Source organism: Pyrgilauda ruficollis, unplaced genomic scaffold (genome assembly GCF_017590135.1).
Source record: "Pyrgilauda ruficollis isolate IOZ18807 unplaced genomic scaffold, ASM1759013v1 scaffold72, whole genome shotgun sequence".
Taxonomy (NCBI): Eukaryota; Metazoa; Chordata; class Aves; order Passeriformes; family Passeridae; genus Pyrgilauda; species Pyrgilauda ruficollis.
The window spans coordinates 3,054,064-3,079,406 of NW_024529044.1; the positions used below are offsets into that span (position 1 = coordinate 3,054,064).

The 25,343-nt window shown below is 39.4% G+C and overlaps 1 protein-coding gene across 4 annotated transcripts in view; it reads left to right on the plus strand.

Moving 5' to 3' along the window:
• PITPNC1 (phosphatidylinositol transfer protein cytoplasmic 1) overlaps positions 1-25,343 on the plus strand; it is a 79,838-nt gene that overhangs the window by 37,844 nt on the left and 16,651 nt on the right. For all 4 annotated transcript variants that reach the window (XM_041485655.1, XM_041485653.1, XM_041485652.1 and 1 more), the window contains exons 3-6: positions 2,642-2,730; positions 3,172-3,179; positions 12,192-12,263; positions 21,399-21,494. In XM_041485655.1, coding sequence (XP_041341589.1) covers positions 2,642-2,730; positions 3,172-3,179; positions 12,192-12,263; positions 21,399-21,494 — 265 coding nt within the window. The remainder of the gene's footprint in view (positions 1-2,641; positions 2,731-3,171; positions 3,180-12,191; positions 12,264-21,398; positions 21,495-25,343) is intronic.

Consider the following 25,343-nt stretch of genomic DNA (forward strand, 5'->3'; position numbering starts at 1 on the left):
CCCATTGTAGAGCTCCCACAAGTTGTGGATTTTTTAAAAGTGTTTCTGGGTATTTCTTTCCTGCATATTAAAAATAAGGCTTTAAGCACAGAAGATCATATTCACAATTGCCACTTCAGGGCAATTCAGAATGACCACAAGAACCTCGAAGCCATGTACAAACTATACTTGGGAAGCACGTGATTCCTGGTAGTGCAGGCAATGGAACACAGGATTTCTTAGCCAAAGATGGGTACAAACATTAACAAAGCAGATCTTTGTCCCTACAACAACTCAGGACAGTTACCTAAAGCTGTGATGGATGTTTGAAGTCAGGTTCAGTGAGTTTAATGATAATTCTGAATCCTCCATCACCAGATTTGCTATTTGAATCCGGCTGTGGGATCACAATGCCACCAAATATTGCAGTTCTGTTGAAGCTTTGTGGAAAGTATCAGGAGGTTTTCAGGCTGCTGTGGATTTTGCTGAGAGGCCAGGATGTCGCTGGAGGATTTCACTCAAGGAGATGTGTTTCCATACAGGATGTGCTGGAAACTTCTCCTCTGCCTGGCTTGCTGAGGAACACAACTTCCACCAGCACAGGTCTCTCCCTCAGCTTTTCTTCTTTTTGGGTCCACTGCCCTAACAAACTTTGCTTTGCTCTCTTTTGATCTGAACTGATATCTCTTAAAGAAATTTGAGACTGAACTTCATCTGGATGGAGAAGAAATAAGGAAATAAGGAAAAGAAAAAAAAGCTAATGTGATCTTCATACCTGTACTGCTGAAATAGAGATAGTATCTTTTCTTGGAGTGGACCTTGGAAGAATTCATGTGTGTCTGTGACTGGGACTTGCTTGCAATTCTGAATATAATCTGTGTTTTGCTTATAAAGTTATTTTTTTTCAGAATGTTCTGTGCTGGTGAAGATAGGTAGACAGGCAAATATGCTAAAAACAACAATAACCAAAAAAAGTGCAAAATGAGCAGATGTATGTTTTCTGGTGTCAGTATAACCTTAGTTATATTTAGAATTGTTTATTGCCTCTTCTGCTGGAGCAATGTTTTCAGAAGCTGAAAGTCTGCATCCTCTGGTATTTATGATTTAGGCATCAGAGCAAAGTTTAGCAGGGGTAAGGGAAGCATTCATAAAAGCTCTGACAGAGGATGACAAAATAAACAGAAGATCTGATACAGGGAAGTCTATTATGCAGGATGTAAAATACTGCTTAAAAGTCTGTACACAAGAAAGGTTTATGTAAAGAAAATAATCCAGTTTTGAGCAATGTCATCAAACAGCAAAAGTCAATGCACTTGGCTTTGAATCTGTATATAATGTACTAACATCTGCATTTTGCCTCTGGACAAATAAAATATTTATATGTAGCCAGATCATGGTTAAATAAGCCTTAATGATCCCAAATGTATTTTCTTCAGAATTTTGCTAATATGGAAAGTTAATTTACTTTCTGCACACAGTTATCTAAACAGAACTATTTCAAACATTTACACTTGGGAAACCGAGGTTTGGAAGCATCTCCTGCAGTTCAGTTCAGATTCAGTCTTGGCCTGGGTGCTCTGCTCAGTGCTTTGCCAGACCAACACCGTTTGAACTTGAGTCCCCCAAGCACAGGGATGTTTGTGGTGTCCAAGGTCTGCTGTCCTTGGAATAACTAGTTCTGCATCTTTTGTTCCTGGCAGCCTCAGTGCTTATAACTGAAGTCATTAAGAGAGGGTTGAAAGATGAATTAGAGTGAACTTGCCTTTATGAATATTTGTTTGTTCATCAGTTTTTGGTACCCTCTGTGACCAGAGTGCTGGAAATGAGAGATCCAAGAGCTAGGGTAAAAAAATGCTGCCACCTTTCCGTAGTATTATTCAATTATCCTTCAATGATCCCTGCAAATGGTGAATCTGTCTGATTTCTGATTTTGCTGCCTTTGCACCACTGCACTGGTGAGTTTTCTTGACAGAATGAGCTCTGAGCTGTAACATCAGTTCCATTAATTCTCTTCACTTTTGTTATTTACTCTTCCCATCAGCAAAATGGGACTAATGCTGCCTACCAGCCTCACGAGGTGTTTTGAGCGATCTGTTAATTTTAATATAAAAGCTTCCTACTCAGGAATTGGTGTTGGTAGTGTGGGAACAGCTGCGTGCCAGGTGAGCTGAGCACGAGGGTTTCAGGGCTGGCAGAGAACACGAAAAAAGAAAAAAAAAAAAACCTGTAAGAAGAAATAATGGATTCGAAGTGGACTGAAATCCCACATTTCCGCCTGACCTCTTGTTAGAGAGTGCCTCCCTGTGGCTGAGCACACGGTGCCACCGGGACACCTTGTTTGGCCTCACCTGTAGAGTGTGGCCGAAGGTTCCAGGCCATGAATTCCCAAAATGAGCAGCCTCAGCCCAGCCCACTCGAAGGTTTTGCTCTGGCCCTGATCTGCTCCCTGTGAGAGGGGAGCGCAGCTGAGGCAGAAAGGAAAATGCTCCTGGGAAGTCTGGATGTTGCTGTCTCCCTCAAACGCCTCACAAATGATGGGCAAGTTTGGTAGTATCTTTATTTCTGCAATACATCATAGTATATTTTAAGTCATAATATATTCTAACAGTATAAGTCATAAGTCATAAGATATTCTGATTTTATATTTTCTTTTTACTTTCAGCAAACTGCCTAGCTGGGCTAGAGCGGTTGTTCCCAAAATATTTTATGTCACAGAGAAGGCCTGGAATTATTATCCTTACACAATCACAGGTAAGGAATGTGTCAGAAATGATTGCTGCTTTGTGGTTTGGGGATATTTAGTTTACCTTCAGAAGTTCCAAGTTCTATATTGAATTACAAGCACCAATTCTCTTTAACAACCCCAGTTGAAGTGAATATATTTTTCACCTTATATTTACTGGTATCAGGAAATGAACATTATAAAGTAAGGATAGGCAAAAACTGGTGTTGTATCTATGCAATTTCTTGCTTGCAAAGAAAACATTGTGTGCTTGGATTTGTTTGACTTGTGTCCTTTATTGTCCCTTAGACTTTAGTCAAATATAAATCTGCAGACTATCTGACACAATCATTTTTATTATTAATGTGTGTTTACTGTAAGGATCTTGCATCACTGTTTTATTTCATGTTTCTCTTTTTTTTCTTTTCCCCTCTTCTTTCTTTTTTTACAAATGGACAATTGGAAATCAGAATACACAGTAAGTTTTTCTTTCTCTTTTTATTCCAAAAATAGAAAAATTATGTAAAATATAGTAGTGGAATTCAATCTGATCCCTTTTTAATATGACTTATTTATAATGCATTCAATAATGAAACCTTATTTTAGTTATTGAAGCAATTTAAAGGGAAATTCAAAGTATTTCTAAGGGGATCCTATAAATTATTTTTCTTTATCACTTCCAAATAATTTGATATGTTTGTACTTACTAACTGTAAGAAAGAGAACCTTCTATTAAAAAGGGTGAGGCTTTTAAGGTTCCAATTGTTACATGGAGACATGAGAACAGATTTTATTTATTGGTTTATTAACTTATAAAATGCTCATCTCTGGTATAGTATCTGGGAAACTGTACAATCTGTAGACAAAATTAAAGATAATCTGGGCACAGTGCCCAGAAAAATCAGCTATTCCCTCTCACAGAACTAAGGCAAAATATAGCACATAAATCATGAGAAAAAATTGTTTAAAGATGCTGGCCTCAATAATAGCAATAAGTTTCCAGCAGCCTTTGGAAGGTGAGGAGCTTCCAGGTGAAGGGACCTTTCAGAAACTCTTCCTTTGATTTAGCTTGAACTTCTGACTGCAGGTAAAACATAATGCAGATGTTTCTCTTAATTCTGCAGTGCTCAAAATGTTTGTGCAGATTTTTAAAAAGCTCATAAAGCACAAAGAGAAAAAATAGTGTGATAAAAAGAAAAAAATAAAGGGATTTAAAGGCTCAGATCTGAATGCTAGAGACCAAGAGCTGCAACTGTGATAGCCAGGTTTGAAAACCCAAAGCAACAAACTGTGCTTTCCACTATGTGCCACAGGTACTTAGAATATTCATTTGATTGTCAGAGGAAACCCAAATGTCCCAGAATGGACAGCAGTGATGAGGGACAGATTCTCAGCTGGTTTTGCCAGAAGAGAGTTTTGGTAGGGTCTGTCTACACTAATTAAGGCTTACCTTTGATAGCACATTTAGTTTTAGGCTGGGAAGTTGACATTTGCTGTGTTGCACTGATATCTCCACGGTAAATTTTTTTCTTTAACTGAAAGTGAATTTGAATCTTTTAATGTGATTTTTTGATTTTTTTTTTCTTTAACTAAGAGAGACAAGTGGGGATGATGCAAAGGGTGGTGGCAGACAGAATATGTGTCTAAATTTGAAATGCAATAAATTATTAAAGCCAAACAGCAGTGCTGTACATAGAGAATCTGATTCAGGAGGTGATCTCTGTCTGATCTGGTGAAACACCTGGTGCAGGTTGGAGGTACCAGCTACAGAAATGTTTAAGAGCATCAGCAGAAGTGATTGCAGCGTTGAAGAGACATATAAAGAAAAATTAAATCAGTCCAGAAATTTAGAAGGTAGGCAAAACAATCACTAAGTGACACTGTAACTGCCATGGGGAGCTGGGGACTAATTACCATGGTGCAAGGAAACAGAACTAGAAGTACTGGGAGGAGATAAGGAAAACTGTACTTCAGACAAAAATCTAAAATATGTGTTAATGGAGCTGATAGGCTATGAATTTATCTTCACGGAAAACAGAGACAGTGCCTTTGCCTCCAACTGTTGAATCTAGAACAAAAATGTTAAACATACCACTGGGAATAATTGCTATCCTTGTCTGCAATATTTCTCTAAATTTGATCTTCTGTATTCATTAGAGAATTCTGAAAGAAAGAATAAGCCCACAGACATTGCCTAAAATATGTACGATAGCTTGAAAGTCCTCTTCTTAAAGATCATAAATTATTTCTGAAGGGTCTGTGAGAAATGGTGAGAGTCAAATTGAGCCTCATTTCAAGGAAAACTCATTCTAAAGGCAGGCCAATAATTGGATAAATAAAGCATAATCTTATCGAGTCAAGTACGTACTGCTCTGTGGTATGTTCACACCTTATTAACCTTGTAAATTCCACTCTAAATAAAGAGAAGGACCTTAAAGGCTCAGCATGTTATTTCAGTGTGTGTTAGTGATTTGGAAGAGGATGTGAATAGCAGACTGAACCTTACTGACAGTCTTAAGGTTTTTCAGTTCTAAAATGTGTAAGCTGTTGAGAAATAGCATTCAAGCCCATACTCTGGCATTTAGAAATGCAGTATGGAATAATTTCATCAATCTGATTCTCCTGTGAATATTATGGAATTCATAAATATGACCTTCTTAAAGACCTGAAATTAGGGCACCTAAGAAAAAATGCTCATCAGGCATTGAAAAATAATTTTCAGAATATTGTTCTGTGCCATGGTTGTATAAAAAGCCAAGAGCAATTGGATGCATGAAAACAGGAATGGAAATTATATTGTCATGATATTAGTCCTCTGTAATCTGGATCCAGTTATGATGGCATCTGCTTTAAGCAATGGTATTTGTTACACAGCAACCCCCTAAATTTGACAACAAACACCACATCTGCTACTGGGTATTGACAACCATGTTAACAACATGTAAAGCAAAAGCCACACTTGAGATAATGAGTTTAACAGAACTATTGCACAAGTGATGCTTTTGTGGGGTGCAATTTGTGCTGTAGAGTCACATCAGGAGAGCATTTGCAAATGCACCTGGTTAAAGCTGCCATACAGAAGACTTCCTCTCAGGAAGGTGACACGTGGGGACTGTCCCAAGTGCTGCATCAGAGCTGGAGCTAATCCTTGAAAGCTTCCTGCTGACACGGAGAGGGAGGAGGAAGTCAAAAAATACTGTCAGAGCTGAAGCCAAAGGAAGTCATCCAGATTTGGGGGTGCTATTTAGAGAATAAGATATTCCTGTAAAGTTCAAAGTCTTAGTGGTTGGGGTGTTACTTCAGACCTGTATGTGAGAAAGTGTCTTCAAGATAGACACTGAAGCTGCTTTGGTTTTGATCTTGTCATTAGAAGCCTGACAAGATATCTTGCTAAAATACACGTTTAGGTTTTATCTACAGATTCATTTATATTGTGATTAGGTTGATGTTAAGATAATAAACCTGTGATTTAGGATGCAGCAGAAATGCAGCCCTATAGGAGTAACTCCAGTGAATTCCACTCCAAAAGCAATTCCAGGACTTGGGTGTGGTCAGGCGCCTCCTGCCCAGCTACATCTGCTCCTGGGGAATGGGTGCTGTTAGCTGCTGGCTTTGGAAGAATTCCTTTGCTAGTCAGGGCCTTTTTCTCTTGGGGGATGGAGACAAGATGCCTTGCAGCTCTCAATAACCCCTTGTGTGCCAGCTTGTCACAGCAAATATGTATCTTTAGTGGAAAATATCTATGCTATTCACGGTGGCAAGAACAACTGAACTTTCAGGAGGCTTTGTTATTTTTATTTCTGAGGTTGCCCAGCAAGATTAGAAATAATTAACTAGAAAGCAAACTTGTGTCTACTGCAAACCAAACGAAGAAGAATTGCATAGAACTAAGTTTCTTTACCTGCATTGGGATATTGTTAGAAAATAAACAGCACAGAGCAAATATCCATTCGACCTGCTCAAGAGACAGTGGAGATTCTGGACAAAAAAATAGAGGAGCCTCAAGCAAACAAATAATCAGACCATGTTTGGTGACTAAACCATAGTACAAAATCTTCATGTGATCGAAGTACACTGAAAATGAGCCAAAGTTTAGCTCTCAGACTGGAGTAGAAAGTGGCTAGGAAAAATACAAAGAGAATTTAAGCAAACTCTTCTGGGTTTGAAGGTGCAGTTCAAGTGTTTACCAAGGATCAGTTCAAAGAGATTTGCCTGACCTGAATGGCTTTGGTGGTGTTAGCAATATTTCAGTTCTGGGGATGAAGTTTAAAAACAGCTGGATAATTTTTTTGTGTGTAATTTATGGACAATTGTTAGTTTCACAATTATATAGACAAAACAAACATTAAAATGGCATTGTTTGCTCTGTACAAGGGGGAGGAGCATTCCTTCAACATGCCAATGTCCCAAACATCCTCATGAATAGAATATAAACCCAGAATATTTATGAAAATCAGTTATGGAACAGAAAGCAGGAGACAACAATTCCTTTGATGATTTATCACAATGACATTTATTCTTCTACAGCAAATGACTGAGGAAAATAAAATTATGTCATCTGGTATGTGTCAAGGCCCCAGAGTGAGAGTTGCTAAATGGTCCATTACTGACCTGCTGGTTTCTGATTACTTTTGAGAACAGGCATGTTTTGTGCTTCACTTAGCTGCTGGTTTATCCATGAAGTAAATTATCTGGAAGGAATGTTTTTGTATTGTTATTTTTATAATGAGATGACTTGAGAAGGAAAACAGTTGTTTCAGATAAACATTGCTGTAGAGTTTTTTCCTGTGTTCTCCTTATCTGATTTCCAGCCCTTGAAATTTGGATCTAACCCCTCACTCTTCAGGGCTGAAATTTTCTGCAATTTGAGGATTTAAGCAGTCTGCATCAAAAATGGAGTACAAAGAATCCATACTGCAGGATTAGAGCCTAATGCAAAGTTGCTACCAGCATCCTCCCATCTTACCCCCCCAGCTCAGAAAACAGGCTCACTGATGCCATTGTCCTGGGAAAACACAGATTTATTTCCCTTAGGAGAGGTTCCAGCAAAAGGAAGGACCTCTGTAGTATTTATAAGAAAAAAATAATACATTTTTTAGAGAACTGCAAACCTCTATTCTCATTTAATAGCTTAATCCCATTGAAACAAGTAACTCAAACTGCTTGGGAGAATTCCCCTTTTTCCAGCATTGCCTTATTCCAAAGTAATCCAGCCCCCTCTCTGATGGATGGGACTGTCATTTCCACTTGTGCACGCTGCTTTTCACTTCATTTCTTCTTCAGTAAGGAGGTTACTGTTCCCATGTATCAAAGAAAGAGATCCTAAGGGAAGCCAAAGCCAGAGAGAAGAGTTTTCTAGCGGTTGGAGGCAACTTGTTACTCATCGTTCCATCTCCAGGTTATTGTACACAATACAGACAGTGGTTTTCTTCCTCTGCTTGTTTATGAGAGTTTTGCTCCCTTGTTTATTTTCAAGCCCTGTTTTTGCATTGTTCTTTTCCTTTCCACTCAACAGTACTTTTGTTTGCTGTTTGCCACCTTCCTGTGTTTATCTTGCTTTCCAAATTCTCCTCCCTCTCACTGAGTCACATCTTCCAAATGCCATCACCCTGCCCAGCCCTTTCCGTCTATTCTCTTCCAGCCTTGTCACCCTGATTGATGCTGGTTTGTGTCTGGGTGACCTGACCACACAGCAGCTCTGTCTGCAGCAATCTGAGGGGAGTCAATAACTCCCCATTGTCCATTTTCCAAAAAGCATTGAATATTCCACCTTCCATCACCCCACAGTCCCACATCCCCTTTGTTGCTCACAGCAAAGTTGGGACTCCATTTCTGTTTCCCAGGTTCTTGATCTTCATTAAAGAAATGCTGTTGTTACCCGCTGAATACCAAAATAGTACCCAAAAAATTTGAATTTAAAGGATGTGATATATGGGAGTTACCCTATGGAAAAGATTTCATTTGCTTGAACACTCTCACCTTATTGTAGCAGTCACTTTGTTCTTTGTCTTTAGGCTTCATGGAGATCACTCTCTAAAGAATCCAGTTCCACCTGTGTTGTCAAAATAATTCATATGTGACCATGTAAAAAAATCATCAGTCTGAGAAGTGGTGGAAGATAAGAGAGAACATTTGCATGAAATGTCTGCCTTGCTGGGCTTTTGTGTTAAGATTTAGGGAAATATGCTTCTGCTGCTTAAAAAAAAAAAAAAAAAAGGATTAATTTTTTCTGTGCAGAAATAACTGCCAAGGATTGTGGAATAATATTCACAAGGAACAGGAGAGGTGAAGAGCAAGGATGAGGTCTCTAGCAGGTCTTTGAACATTCTGCAGGCAGAATGAAACCAGCTGCAGCAGCATTGATGAACTGGCATCGTTCACACAAAGCAGGTTCCAGAGAGTGAAGAAGCCTCTCTCAGACCAACATATTTGCTGACACCTGCAGTAATTCCCACAGCCACCTCAGGTGTAAATACTAGCAAAGATTAATTTGACAGCCCTCTCCATTAAATAATTGTCACACCCTGCCTGTGTTTGACTGTCTCTTTAAGACTTTGGCAAGTGTTTTGGCACACCTCGGTTCTACCCTGTTCTTGTAAGTGTTGCTTATTGCTATGGCAACGCTAATCAATCATCATGCTAAAAATAGGCCTTGTATTTTTCAAGAGGTTATATGTAGGGAATTGCAAACGCAACTGGGGGCTGTGCTTTCCATATGCTGCTTTCATTCCCTTCATTCTAAGGTGGAAATACCCCTGCTCACGTGGGTAATTACTGGTTCACTCTCCTGTTATTGCACTGGTGCTCTCTTGAGCTTTAAACCTCTCCTGGTTCTTCCAAAATTGAGGTGCCAAATATGGAAAGATTAGGAGAACAAACAAAACCCTCTGAATATTCCCCTTATTTGTTTTTGAGTGTCACAAGTGTGCTAAAATAAAAAATTTAAAGGAGTTTATAAGACATCTAAAAAGTCTGGAGGTGACAATACCTAAGATGCCTCCTTTGAGAGCTTTACACAAAGACACCTTATCATTGAAGACCTTTGACTGAAGATTTTGAATTATTCTGTAGAACTTAAGTTTAATTTCAAGTTAAAGATTGAATTTGCTACTATTTCATTCCCAAGAGGATCCTTGCAAACTGTAGAGGCAGTGAAATGGAGAGCTGGAAAGAGTGCCCTGTGCATTCCTGTGTGCGCTCGGATCGATCGCCTCCGGGTCAGTGCTGGAAGAACACGGGCCCCAGAGGAGGCAGAGCAGAAAGGGACTGGTGCTCAGAAGAAAATAAGAATCTCCTAAAAGGTTTATTACCTACTATTCATTCCCCAGTTTGTTTCTGACTGTTGCATAACAATTTTAATCCCCAGTTAAGTAAATATGCCGCCACTTGAGGGGAAAAACCCAACTTTTTGCACGATGAATAATAGTCTTTTGAATGATGCATAAACAGTTTTCTAGTTCTGCCAGAGCCCTCTGCCAATTAGTCAGAGTGCAGCTGATGAATCATGAGACACATTCTGTGAAATGTTCAAAAATTGGGACCCTGCTAAGTGTTCCTGTAAGACAGCAAGACCCCCCACAGCTGCTAGAGCAGTGGTTGCCAGCCAGTTGAGTTTCTGAGAGAGATTTTTGCGGTGGAGGACTTCTGGTGAATTTGAATTTTCATTTGGGGTAAACCCATGTTGCCATTTATAATCTCAAATTAGGTTGTTAACAGTTCTCTCCTTCATACTAAACACACAGGGAGGCTGCCTGTGGGTGGCTTTACAGAAAGTGGCTCTCTAATGAGGTGGCTTGAGGTAAATGGCACCATTCTTCTATGGTAGTCTAAGGAACCTTGGTCTTTTCTTAGTGCTTGTTTTTGAAATACAAGGTTAGAAGATCTCTTGTTTTAATTAGAGTTTAGATTCTGGGTCACAGGAATCAACAGCTAGGCTCAAGCAGTGGCTTGTTGAGCTGCTCCAGGCAGCCCAATGCAGCCTCACGTTCAGTACATGGAACGGTGACATTTCGGTGTCATGACCTGACTCATTGCTGGCAACCTCCTGACAGTGATTGAAAATAGCAGGCATTTCTTTAATACCAAGGTCAAAGGGAAATCTGACATTTGGTTTTATTCATAAATCCTCTGAAACTGCAGCTGTGCTTCAGATCAACGGCATGAAGGGGGTTTTGCCTTCCATAGCACCAGAACCTTATTTTGAGGAAACTGTCTCACTTGTTTTTTCGACCAGGATTTATTCTAGATGTGCTGATTGATAGTGGATATCCTGTGATCAGAAGAAGACTGAACAATGACTTGTTGGGTGATACCCGTTGATGGAGGGATGTCTTTGCTGCAGTCTCCAAGGAGCTGCCTTAGATTTCAGCTGTTGCACTACACCTGGCCTCCTAAACACCCTCTTCCCTTACTCACCTTACTCACCAGCCCCTCCCTTGAGGAACTCTCTGAATGTTTTCAAGCCTGGACTTGGACCAGCAGCAGTGTGAACACTGAGGTGTCCAAACACCCTCATTGTATAACCTGTATGCACAGCCCATGAAGGAGTCATTTGCCATAGGGGATTAGTGATGCATCACACAAGGAACTGGCAGTTAATGCAGGGAAAGCCTTGGTGACTAATGGGAAAGATGCTGAACTAGTGTCATTTAGAGCTGGTTAGACAGCTGTTCTATCTGCCTGTCTGCAAACTTGCTTTGAAAGAAGAACTGTGAATTTATAAATAAAATATATTTGAAATATTTATTATGATGGAATTATGTTGCCTAGTATTACAAATTTTAGTTTTCATAAGCCAACTAAGCTAAACAATCCTCAGAAAAATAAATTTATTCCCATGTAAATACAGAATATTCATCTTTAAGAGGAAAACATTGGTGTATTCTTCTTTCTTATCTCTTTTTTTTTTTTTTTTGGCATTACTATCTAAAGATTTATTTGGATTTAGTAAAAAGGATTTTTCACAGGGGTTCATAATCCATCTAAATTTCATTAATAGGAAATGATGCTAAAATTCATTTCTCACTGAAAATTAAGAAAAAGTCCTCACATATGAAAGCATTGCTGTCTGTTTGGTCAGGACCTGCATCTGGTGAAGTGTCCTTGGGTTTTTCTATATGGGGATAGGCTGGTCTGTAATGACGGATATCAAGTTGCTCTCAAGATCTTAGTGAATTGAATTTCTAACAAGACATTCAGGACATTCATACTCTTGGGCATAGTGAGCATGAAAACCATTGCATCTAATTATTCCAGACTGCTTATACTGATTTATTTATATCTTCATTATAATTTTCAGCTTTTAGATAGAATCTCTGGATCCCTCCAGAACCATCAAACCTTTCAGGTTTAAATTCTGGGAACATTTACTCTTTTTCTTGAAGTAATCTGAAAAAAATAAGAATGGTGATACAAAGGGGATGTACTGAATGTGTCAGCTGATGAAGCAAGGCATATTTTTTGTGTTAAACATACTTTTCTTTTGTTGCAGTGTTCGTTTTTGCCTAAATTCTCCATTCATATAGAGACAAAATATGAGGACAACAAAGGAAGCAATGACAGTGTAAGTATGGCACCTTGTGCAAAAGTTGATTTAATGCTCTTTGTTAACCACAGTCTGTCTGGGGCCTGGAGGTCTCTCAATTTGGGAAAAAGCCCCATCAAACTTGTGCCTTTGCCCCTCCCTGGGTGTCCTGGTCTTGAGCAGCTGCAGAGGAGTTACCTGTGAAGTACCAGGAGATGAAAGATCTGTGTACACACCTTCCTTTCTGCCTCTTCTGTTTGTTCCTTCTCTAAACACAGCATAATTGACATATGTGAATTTAGTCATGATGAACATTTATGGAAAGTAAAGAAAAGATGACTGGGTTTTTGTTTTTTTTGGTGTGCTGGTATTCCACTTTCTGTGTTTCACATTATTATCTCTGAATAAAGGGGGTTGAATTCCGAGGAGGTGTCAGGAAGGACAAACAGGAAACTAAACAATGGTCAGAGATGAGAGATCTCAGAAAGCAGCTTGGGGGAGCAATGGCTGTGCACTTAGGTAATGCTTTTGGCAGGCACTTACCCAAAGTTAAAAATTTTCAGAGGTAGAGCTTAGAGATGAGAAGGACAATTAACTATGTAAAACCCTCTGCAGAGGAAGGGTGGGAGTGAGAAGCCGGCAGCTGCTGATCAGAGAGGCTCAGGATCAGAGGGCAGGAGGTCAAGCAGACTTTGCTGTGCAGAGAGCAAAGCAGAGTCTGCTTTTACCTTGCAAAAATAGAAGAATAACTTTCACTAAAGCCTGGCATGTAAAGATTGAACCTTGGGTTCATACACAAATGTGTTTCTTCCTGTTTCATTTTGGTATGCATTGGTTGCAGACTTCTGGGAAGAGGTTTCTTGTAGGCATGAACAAAGTTTAAATGTGTGGAAATTTGAGCTGTAAAACAGAGACCCAATGTTGGGGTGTTTGAACTCATTCTTGAAAAGGAAAAAGGCAGGCAAGCAGATTTTAAGGGGTCTGAGCACAGCCTTCCAGTGTTTTGGGGTGCCCCTCCAGCAGCCTTGGTAAGAGGAAGGTGTTCTGTTCTCCAGGTGGGAGGTACATTTCCCTCAGCCCCCTGGGGCTGCCTGTTCATGAGGCTGACAGCTGTTGCACTGCTTATGGCAGAATAATTACATGTACAAGAACAAGGTGGAATTTGGAATAATGTTTTTGGCATGCAGACACTTTCCCACTGGGAACATGACAGGGATCATCTATTAACCACCAGATACCAACCACTCACAGTCGCTGCTACTCTAAGCCAGATCAGTGAGTGAGTTAAAAAGAAGTGTATTACATTACCAGCTAGATGAACATTGTGTAATTTGTGCACTTTTTAATGTTCACTTCTGCTTTTTGGCAGCACTTTAATTCAGAGCAAGCCCACACCTTTGGTTTTGGGAGGGTGCAGACTAATTTTCTGGTGCATTATAATGTCAGCAGTGAGCAGACATGATCTGGGCTGCTGTCTGACAGAGGAAGAACTGAAGCTATTTAAGCAGAGTGAATTCTTTCAGTGTGTCAGCTTGTGGCTAAAATACTGTGAATCAAGCCCTGAGCAGTATCCAGCCATGGAATTCAGATGAAAGTGGCACAGAGGTGGGATACTCCAGTGATGTAAATCAAAGAAACTCTATTCTGCTTGAATCCAGCTCTTCCAATGTCATTTTTACCAGACTGCCAGTGGGGTAATATCACATTACCTTTCTATTGCAGCACCTGAGTCACAGACTAAGCCAGTGTTTGCCTAGATTAAGAGATTTCACTGACCTCTGCTTGAACTGAGGAGGAGAAAGAGCAGCTGAATTAGAGGGTTGTACTCCAGCCCTAATTTCCCTGATTTTGTAATTCTGAGAGATGTGCTGTTCCCTGGTGTGGACACATAAACCAATGGAAGATCTACATTTTTGTGCTCCCATGATCTTTATCTGGGACCACAGACATGACTGGTGCAGCACTGAAATGCTGGAAGGTTCCTAAATATGGAGAGGCTTCTGTTAATCCAAACCCCTTGGAACTAGGAGCAGGAGCCAACCTCATTTCCATTGCTCAATGGGCAGGCTTAAACCTCCCTTAAGAACTTGCAAAGTGCATTTCTTCTTTGTGTCAGACAAGTTTAGATTAAATGTCACTGTTTGTCTGGGTAGAAAACAGTAGGAATCACAGCACCCATTCCTATAGATTTCCATAGATACACTGTATTTTCCTTCATTGCAACTATCAGCCTTGTCTGATGAAGAAATAATTAATCCAAAAAATACTTCTGTAAATTTTGCAGTTGTAATGCAAAATAGACTGAATGAATATTAATGTTACAGTAATGAGGGCAATTATACAAATCTGATTTTAACTCAGCTATTTCTCAATGTATTTTTTTAGATCATACAGGTTTTTTTAAATCTTTGCACTCTGATCTATTCTTCATTTCCATACTGTCTGATAAAGTAGATATTGATTGTGAAAAGCAATACTCAGACATAAGGATACTAAAACTAATTCCACTGATCAATGGAAGAAAGCAATATAAATGGTCTTGGGTTCCTGTTATTTGGTAGGCTAGGATGTTATTAGAATTATTTCATTTAACATGTTGTGTTGTCTGGTATAATTCTACCTAATTATTGCAATATATCTTGATGCAAAGTTCCTACTGATTTTTCTTCTCATTTGGCATGACAGAAGATAGTAGTAATACTAGTGAAAGGTGGTGTCTGCTCTGGAGCCTGATTTTTCTGTGTCTTAAAATTCATTACCATTTTAAGCTATTTTAAATGTGTTAAAGCATTCTTGTTCCAATCTGTTAAAGTTTGCAGTTGTTTTGCACAAATATAAATACTGACAGAAAGAACAATGGACAATAAATGTCTTTATTTAGGTAACCTTGTGTAGTAGTGCAGAACCATAAATCCACTGAGCTGTGATTTCTGTGCTCAGAGCAGCTGATTTTAATGTATCCCATGTAGCTGTTCCATGGCAACTCTATTCTTAGAAAAACAGAGCCAGTGTTGGATGAGCATGTGAGTACATCAAATATTGTCCCTGCTACCTTGTAGCTTTACAGCTTCATTAACACTGTCAGAAACTGGACCAGTGAGTCAGGCCAGTCAGTATTTCCTCTTGCAGATCTTTTAAATTAAAAGTCAACTTCTTAAAGAGAAATTTTATTTTGATTTTACTTTTATTTTAAATGACAAAATGGAATTTTTAAAAATTAGAATGTTTTGTGAGATGTAAATGACATGGGAAGTGGCATCTCTAGAGTCATGAAAATATTGCTTCCCTTTGTATCCTGAGCTGCTTCCATTGGGCAGTGCTGGGCAGGGGGATGTGCAGGTGCCTACAGCCAAGAGCCTCAGTGGATACAGAGCAGTGTAAAAGGGCACAGTAATCACACCCTTCTCCCAAAGGAAAATTACCACTTTGGGAATTTGAATATAGATTGATAAAGTCTGTATTCTGAATATTTACAACATAAGGGACATCCTTACATCGAGAATTCTTACAGGTCTCTACTGAATGAAATGGTAGAAATCTGGGCAGGAGGGTGGGAGTTACTGCTTGTGTGTCAATAAATTGGGTGTGTGCTTTCCATGAGAACACTTCCGTAAGCTCTTTTTTTATTTGGACAGGTATTTTCTTTCAACAATCCGTTGCCTGCTCAGTATTTGTGTCACAAAGGACTGATTTAGTGGAACTGTCATCTCGCTCTCACTTCTCTCCCATCTCTTTTCCTTACTGTTTCAGTGTGCACTACAGACACACATTTTGGCTTTTTCCTTTTCGTGGGGAATGCACCAACTGTGCATTGCAATCAGCTGTGTTGATTGCAGGGCCACACCAGATGGCTGCAGTGGCTGCTGCAATCAATGCCCAGCCATGTCACACATGGCAGCGCCACACTGTCCCTGCGTGTCACCCTCTGCTACTGGGAAAATGTCTGCAAGGCAGTGAAGGTACAGCAAAGGCAGGCTGGGGACAGACACTGCTCAAGCAAATCACTGAATCACAGACACATTCCATTTTCCTATTTGTTGCACAAGGATCATTATGTTTGAGTGATTTCTGTTGATTTGTTTCGTTTTGTTTTTTAGTCACAGAATTAATTGCTGCTGATATTTGGGCAGTGATTTTTTGCCATCTGATGGTGTCTGGGAAAAGAAAAAAAAAAAAAGTACAGCTTGTCAAATAATTCAAAGGTTGTCAATAATGAAAATTCACTGTATGTAAAATTTCCAGTGCCTTGCTCTTCGTAGCATAACGTTTTTCTCTGGCAAACTCAGTGTCTGGATCTTGATTATGCAACTAAAATAAAATAAATTTTAGATATGGCAGCTAACAAGAAAATCCATTTCTAGTTTGGTTGAGTTTAGGGTGGTTTTTCCTCTATTTTTGTCTTCTATCTTAGTAATGTGGAACTAGGTTGTAACAAACTTGAATATAGCACATGGAAATTAAATGTAAATTCACTATTTAAGGCAACTGCCATGAAACACTGATTTCAGCTGAAAAGGATTCAGCTGTGCCCTGGTTTAACCTGCACCACAGGATCTCATTCTGGAAACTGTCAAAAGGATTGCTGGGCATCACTCAAAATATGGCAAAGTCAAAGCACGGGACACTTTGAGGGTGATTTGCAGCTGGACTTTTCCTGTATGATGGTACTGAGTATCCCATAATTTGTAATGAATAAATCATGATTTTATAATGCTTTTCCCCCCTCTAAGAAGTCTGAAAAGATAAAGGCAAACAAGTGGAAAGGTTGGTCTGAAATTCCTCCTGAGGGAAGAGCTCTCTTTGTTGAACTGCAGATCCTATGTCCCAAGCACATATGGCTATCACAGAACATATGACAAGGCCCACACTGACAGAGTGTGAACAAGTGATATGGTTGTTCCTCTACTTTTTCATTTTTCTAAATGAACTACTGAAGTTAGTCAGTAAATCTGGCAGCTGAACTGGATGTGACTTAAAAAACTAATCCCAGTAAATATTATAGAGTTTCTTGTGGTCTTGGAAGCACAGCCACTTTGACATAATTACATAAAAATCCAGTTCTCTGTCCATAAAGCACAAATCTTAATGAGATATTTTATAGGAGATGGAATAATAGGGGAGTCATGACACAGAGATCAAAAGGAGCAGGGAGCAAGGCTGCAGATGAACATGTAACTGCCTCTCCTACTCTGGCACACAGGGATCTTCCCAGCCAGTTCATGGAGCCAAATTTTCTCAAAGACAGATTCGGTCTTTTTCCATAGAAAAATTGCTTTCAATTATGCATGTCCACATAAATAGTTTTATCCCAGAAACAGGTTTGAAATTGGTCAACTCTTGTCATCTCTGCCCAAGTAAATCTCAAAAGGAAATTAGGGAATTTGGAAGTAGCTGAGGTTGGAGCATGACTTATTGAAAAGTTATACACTGAATAAACTCCGTGGGTCTGGGTTCTGAGGAGTTTTCTTTCAGAAAAACGAGAGCTCCAGTGGAGCAGGTGACACAACCTGCTCAAGGTGTGCAGCAACACACTGAGGAGCAGCCAGTGGTTCTGGCCACGGCAGTCTGCAGAGATGGGAATTTCAAGGTGGAGAGTATGTTCTGTGCATTTTTCTAATGGAAGAAAAGGATTATTCTTGCAGTCCTCACCACAATTACAGCCCTGCCATGAATTAGCTGTCTCTTTACAGCCTTCTGACTGCAAACTCCTTGTGTTTAGGCTGGGAAAAAAAAAAGCATTTTGTAGTAATGACAGAGCCAAACACCTTTCCAGCTGGTAAACCCTTGGATGGTTCCTTTGCTCTTGAAGATGGAAAATAAACATCACAAGAGAGAATCATGTATTATGAAACAAAGCCAAGCCAGAGGCACAGATGTGACTCTTGGAGTCCTGGTGGTGCAGATGAGTGAGGAGTTTGCCAGTGTGGATGGAATAAACGCATTCAGCAGAAATTGGCTTTATGCTGCTTATATCCAGTCCAGGTTAGCTGTGGAGATTGGCCATAAAGTTATATTTTAGATTAACTACATTTGAATAAAATTGAAACCAGCAACTTAGTCTAAACATAGAAAAAAATTAACAAATAGGAAAAAATGCTTGTAGAAAAGAGGATATTAAATTTCCTATCACATCCTGACCTGATTTCTGTTCTGACTGTGGCTACCAGGAGAAGGGAAGTTGCTAGCAAAGCATGTGCCAGGACATGTCCTTGTAGGGCAGGAGGGAAACAAAGGAATGAAATTTAAGTTCACCAGGTCTTACATTTCTGCAGTATCCTGTATGAGCTGTCTTTCTTGAGATTCTGGAATCACCTGCCTGGGGGTGGGGGGGGTGTGTGGTTTGTGAACTTAACTTTTGGTTTCTGGCCGGTTGATTGGCTGGGTTTGAAGTTGGTTGGTGGGTTGGTTGGGGTTTTTTAGTGGTTTTGGGGGGGGTGGTTTGTTTGTTTGTTGGGGTTTTTATTTTTGTTGGTTTGGGGTTTTTTTGGGGGGGGTTGTTTTGGTTTGGTTTTTGTTTTTTGAGTTTCTTTTAATTTTCACCAGAAGAAACTACTGACAGTCATAAAGAAGACCCAGCTGAAACCTTTCTCCCACTTTCTGTCATTCTGGGGGTGATGTAGTCTAATTCATGCTGACTTTTCATTCCTCTTAGGAAAGGGAAGTATATAAATGTTCATTGTAAAAAAACTGTCATGTTACTCCCCCCAAAATAAAACCAAAACCCATGGCAAAAAGGCCACTTCAGTCTGAATGTTGCTCTTTGTTTTCCATTTGATTGTGTATTTTAATCTCAATTAATTACTTGGCTTCCAAATGTAAAGCCTGTCCAGTCCTTTCCAATAGAATATTTAATAATCTGGCTTCTACATCATCTTCTTAAGGATACAGATTGTTCTCACCATTCAGTTTCTGCACATTTGCAAATACAGTTGCACAGATTGGGAGCCTTATGCTTCTTTTTGTGGCCTTTAATCTTTTCCTTTAAAACTTTTAAGTTTCTTTAGTGTCTTTGATCCCAGCCACAATAAACCCATCCTCCCTACAGGGTTTCAGGCAGTCCAAGACTCTGTGGCTAAGAGAGGCAATAAGAGAATTAGAGCTAAGAAAGAAATCAGTCTTGTTCTCTAATGACTTCTTATTTTCAACTGCTGATAGAATGAGAAGATTAAATCTCTAGCTGCAAATCTTGTGAGGACAATCTGAGAAAGGGAGAGGCATAAATGATTAGACAACAAGTTCTGCTGGCAAAGGGAAGTAAGACTGTCATTCAGCAAACTTCTGGAATAAAGGAAATGGTCAGAGACAGCCTCGGTAGCAAATAAGGCATCGTTGAAATGGTTGAAAAATTCCTCCTGGTTTTGACAGATTGGCAAAGGCATCTGTCATCCCCACTTCCATCATAGCATTTTAAAGAGAGAAAAGGAATTTAGAACTATTTTCACGTGAGGTGAAATATGTGGATCAAGTCTGGGACAGAGCAGGGCACATTTCTTTGGATAAGATACTGGGTAATCATTTCCATTTAGGCCGTTGCAAATGGACAGAGATTTGCATGTGCTTGAATTTATGGGGTTGTGCCTAAGCCATGGACAGATTCAAAGCCTCAGCTGACCTGGTAATGTCCATTTAAGTGCCATTTCCATTATTTTAGACAGATTATGGTGAAATGCATCTTATTTTTTAAATAGTTCAACTGATTTCATCCGGGGCTTGCTCTGTATTTCTGAATTTGTTTAGGAAAAAAGCAAGGGAGGAAGCTTATAAAAGGTGACCTATATTATATATATAAACACAGAAGTGATTTACATCAATGTACCCAATTGAGAGAAGGAGGACTACAGGAGAAAGGCTTTCCTTCAAAGTTCCACTTTGCTCAAATAATTAACACAAGTTTTTGCAAAACAGCAATTAGAGAAGGATAATAATACAAATAAAACCAGGTTGGAGTTTCTCAGTTCTTCAGCAGTTTCAGATGTGTGAACATATTACATCCAGCTCAGTGAGCATTCAGTGCTGCCTGTTTTATTCACTACCAAGACAAGTTAAAATTGTAGAGTCAAACTTCAGCTTTTCCTGTATTTGAAAGACGATTTCCTGAGCAATTTTCTTCCTACCAGCTGGTTCCTGTGTTCCCTGGAGTCCATTGCTCTTTTTGAATGCTTTAAATGGGCAGCCCCAATGCTTTCAGAAATAATGAAGTAGCATTTCTGTTACTAAATAGTTCCTGGCATTTTGTATTTTTAACTGTTCCTCTAGAATTTAATTAAATCAAGAGAGCATTCAATGCATTTATTTAAAAAAAAAAAAAAAAGAAAACAAAATTATTTTTGCTTCCTGGAAATATCAGCTATAGAACATTGTGCCCCAAAGGAAAAAGCACATTGTGAGCTTATTACTGATTCTTACAGTGGATGCACAACTTCCCTGAATTTCATGGCACTAATTCATGGTAGCCTTTTAGCTCAGTGCTGTTTCCAAGTCTCAGAATCATGAGGAAAATGTATTGCAGACACAGTGTAAGTCACATGGGTCACTGAGATGCCTAAATAATTAAATTATCGACACAGCCACAGAAGGATACTGTGCTGCAGCTGCAAATGACCTGGATTTTCAAAATATCTCCATCGTTCACCTTGCGTAGAACAGGAGGCTTGCTGTTCCAAACAAGGTCCTAAAGGATTTAAATGTGTGTGCATGGGTGGGTTGGGGAAGCTTGCAGCTTCCACTGAGGCAGTTCAACCAAAATATTGATTTTCAGTGTAACAACAACTCACACTGACTGTTCCCAGCAAACACCTGCACATTGCTGTAGTCCTTAGAGGGGGAAACCCCCGAGTCCAGAGAGTTGGTTTTTTTACACAGTGACAGAAGATTGGAGAATACAGTAAAAACAATCCAAATTGTTGACCTTAATGTTTGTAAGCAAAGTCTCCATTCCAAAAAAAATCCAAGGAAAAAGAGCAGTGGGAGCAGGCAGTGCTGAACATGATGTGAGCAGCAGGGTGGAGAATGCGTTCCTGCAAAAACTCGAGCATTTTACACAAAGCTGTTCAGGCACAAGCCTAAAATACATTCTGTTGCAGAAGTCATTGAAACTGCTTGTAACAGTTATTCCAGGTGGATTTTGTGAGGGTGTTGTTCTGTAACAGCCTTGAATTTCTTTAACTCTTGCAGATTTTTGACAAAGAAGCTAAAGATCTGGAGCGAGAAGTCTGCTTTATTGATATTGCCAGCGATGAGATTCCCGAGCGCTATTACAAGGAATCAGAGGTAAGAGGCAACTTGGCTGTGAACTGGTGAGGAAGGGAAGGTAAGAGGCTTTAGAACAGCCTGGATAGGAATCAAAACCATTTTATTTTTGTATAAAATCTTGCTGGTCAGTAATATCTCAAGAGCCTTTGGTCAGAGGGGAAGGAGCCAGCAGCCTCTGTCTAGATTGCCCAACACTTTCTTTTGCAGATGATTCTTTGAAATGCTTTCCTACCTTTATCAGAACACATCCTGTACCAGACCTTTGATATTCAGCTGAATTAGTCTAAACTAGAAGAGGCTTTTCCTTTGCATTATGAAGCTCTGTGAAGAGTTTGCAGATCTGAGCACTTTTAAACACCCCTGCTGTCCTTACTTTCATCCCACACAGATCAGTGAACCCTGCAAAGTGTCCAATAGCTGCAAAGGACAGATGTGCTGCAGTGACAAGGGGCTGATGCACAGTTGCTTGAATGGAGCAATGTCACAAGACCAAGAGGGACTGAAGCACACTGCAGACTGCAGCAGATCTGCCAAAAAGCATCAATGGCAGCAGGCAGAGTCACTCTGAAAATTCCCTCGGAAATTGCTCCCATGTATATTTGATGGAGCGCATCTCTGAAGAGCGTGCTTCTTCTAGGTCAATGCAATTCACTGCTTGAAATCAGCAGCCACCATGCAAATGAAGATGAGGTCTCAATGTTTTAATCTCAGAGTTGATAAATGATGGTTCACAACAAGCAGCTAGAGAGGAATGATCAGATCTATGCTCGCATTTAATTTTAGAGATATGATTTGCCTCTGGAGCCAAGTCTATATTCATAGCTGGCAGTGAGTATGGCAGCTGTTTAACTATCTAAAACGAGACTACATAATCATTTTTAGGATAGAAAGTGAGGACTTGCCAAGGAATATATTTCTATACTATAGGAGACATGATTTTCAGACTAAAAATGTAGAGTACTTGTTATCTTCCATTTATATAGATCCTATTTTGAATGTTATGTACGGGTCATAAACCAAAACTGAGCCTACAGTAGAATGAAAAGTAATTTTATTACTTTCCTTAGATAATGAAACTTATCTGTTTAGTACCAAAAATTATATAACCTCTCATGAAACAGCTTATTGGTCCCATCATCTTATCTGAGCTCCATGGCTTCTGGTTCCATTTAGGACTGAGCTGCTAATGGAACAGGTCAGCATTTGAATGTACTTTAAAGAAATCCTGTGAGATTTTTCATCTCATTCTCTGCACTTCAGAAATTGTAAACACAAAGGTGACAACCAGTTTTGCAACTTTCCTGCTCATTTTTAATAGCCAACTATTAAGCATAATTTCCCTGTGATTAATCTCCTGTTACAGAAAAACAGGCTCATCTTAAAGGAGAAAAGCATTTCAGAGTCTTTGTGTTGCTCTTTCAAAGACAAATCTAAAAACCCAATTCCAAGCGAAATGGAATTTTATATGGCTTTAAACAACAAAAATAGCCCAGCATCTGTTGTTTTTTTCTGTACTGATGGATAATTTTTCTGTTGACTACCAGATTCTGTTTCAGAATTCATATGGAGCAGTAAGAACACCTTTAGTATTTAACTGTGTACATGCTGTAATTGATAATGAATTAATAATAATTGAAAATAGTGGACCTTTCAAAGTTTACAAACTGCGGGGGGTTTATGCTACCATATGATGAACATGAAGCCAAATGCCCATTTCTGATGAGGCCTCCTTCATAATTTAGAGACTATAAAAAGATTATTTATGTTTGTAAATGTAATTTACATCTGTTTTCAATCAGAACAGCAATTCTATGCAAATGAGAAAGGGTTTGTGTTTCCCAAATAGCAGCTTCCGATAAACCCAGTTTGTGTAAGCTTTTGAAAGGTATTTTAGTTGCACTAATAACAACAATTTGGCTGCTTTTAAATCATGTAATCTGAGCTGATATGAAATTTAAAGATTAAAAATTAAGTGCAATCCTCAGGATTTAACAATTAGATCCCACAGGATAAATGCCCTGACTCCCATCCAGAAAGACCAATGAGAACAATTTTAACTTGAGGCATGTCAGTAATCTCTTCATTTCGGTGGCTCTTTCACAGGCTTAAAATAAAGCAAGTTCTTTATCAGGGTCAGCATGTTTGGCAGCTTCTAGAAATGAGCTTTAGTTTTCTTTACATCCTGATGAAAGCTCGTTCCTCTTCAATTAAAAATATACTTGAGATTTAACAGCAAATGTCATTATTTAGCTGTAATACTGCATACTAGAGAGTGGCTTAAATAATTTAAAGCCTTCACACACTACTTCCTCTGGTTGCTCTGTGCTGGGACTTACGAGCCTGATGGTAGAAGGACAAAGCCACTGTGTCCTCCCACCTGTGATCTAAAATGTAGTTTTTCAGTTGTCCTGACATGAATCTTAAAAACAGATTCCATTTTCATTTCCATAATAGTGATTCACACATAAAAAGACAAAATATATAAATAATCCTTGTATGTATAATATTCCATTTGAGTTGAACAGCTCATTCTCACCGGTGCTGAGAGGGGAAATGTGTTCCGCAAAAATGTCCTGGCTGAAGGGAAAATGATTGAATTCAACTGTGTGCATATTTGCTTTTCTCTCTTTCTAAATATTAACTAAAATTGAAAAGTGAAGAATCCAGTTAGCTGGAGGCTTAAGGAGAGCTGTTGCTTCATTGCAGGACACTCCAAGGGAGCCTCTCCCAGTAACACTGAGGGATCTCTTGAGCAGAATCCTCCAAGTGATTGGGATGCCCTTAAGGATGAAGGGCTTGGCAGTGTGCACAGGGGACTGAAATCACCAGGTCAATAGTGAATCAGAAGGCAGCTTTGTGAGCTATTACAAACCCTTCAGAGCCCAGCTCTGTCATGGGGCTGAGCTGATTTCTGTCTTTGTGGAAGGCTGGAGGAGGTGAAACTGCAGCAATTCAGGTGTCCTAAAGCAGGTGATCTCCTTTTAATTTCATGACCACCTACAAACTCCATTGTGAAGTAGCCACATCTCAAATACAAGATTTTTTTACAAGTGTGGGTCTAATCCTTCAAGTTTTAAGTCTAAATGTGAGGTTCCAAATGGAGAAAGGTTGATTCTAGATCTCAGCTAACAAGTTTGCCTGTTTATCTGTAAGGAGCCATGTGTTTTCCAAACCTGGATGTACGTATTGCATCAAGTACAGAATTTTGTATTTCTGTACAGAGAATGTACCAGCCAGGTAAGAGGGTAAGAGTAGTTGTACATTTTGTGAAGTCATTTCCTTGTGACTTTAGCATCAATGAATATGTATCAGTAGCTATACAGACAGATATATTTGTCTGAAATACAGAAAAGAACAAAGCTGAGCTATGCTGAGGGGTGAGGGCCTCCAGTGAATCATTCATGAAATGAAACATTTATCATAGCTGTGAGCTACTGAGCAAAATGTTCAGTGCAAACATATTCAAGTTCTCAGAATTAACAATGTTTCATTTCCTGTTTATAACAAAGCAACAGAGAGCTGGACAAATGGAATAAACTTTCCAGGCTGCTTCTAAACAGATTCCATGCAGCTGCTGCAGTTTCCTTCTTGCATTGCTGGCTTTTCTCCTTTAGCACAGCTGCTCTGGGATAGGTCCACCTTACGCCTGTCCAAGTGCTTTCAGAGTAACAAAACCCCTGTCACATCACTAAATGATGGTAGCTGAAATAAGCCAGCTGCCTCAGCCCCCCATAAGTGTGTCAGCACAGGAGTTCAGTGAAGGATATGAAAAAGTACGAACATTTCCTTTTCCTTACTCCCTTGGTGTGTGAGTTTACATAAAGGCTGGCTGGATTATCATGTTTTAACACCTCAGAACTGTCCCGA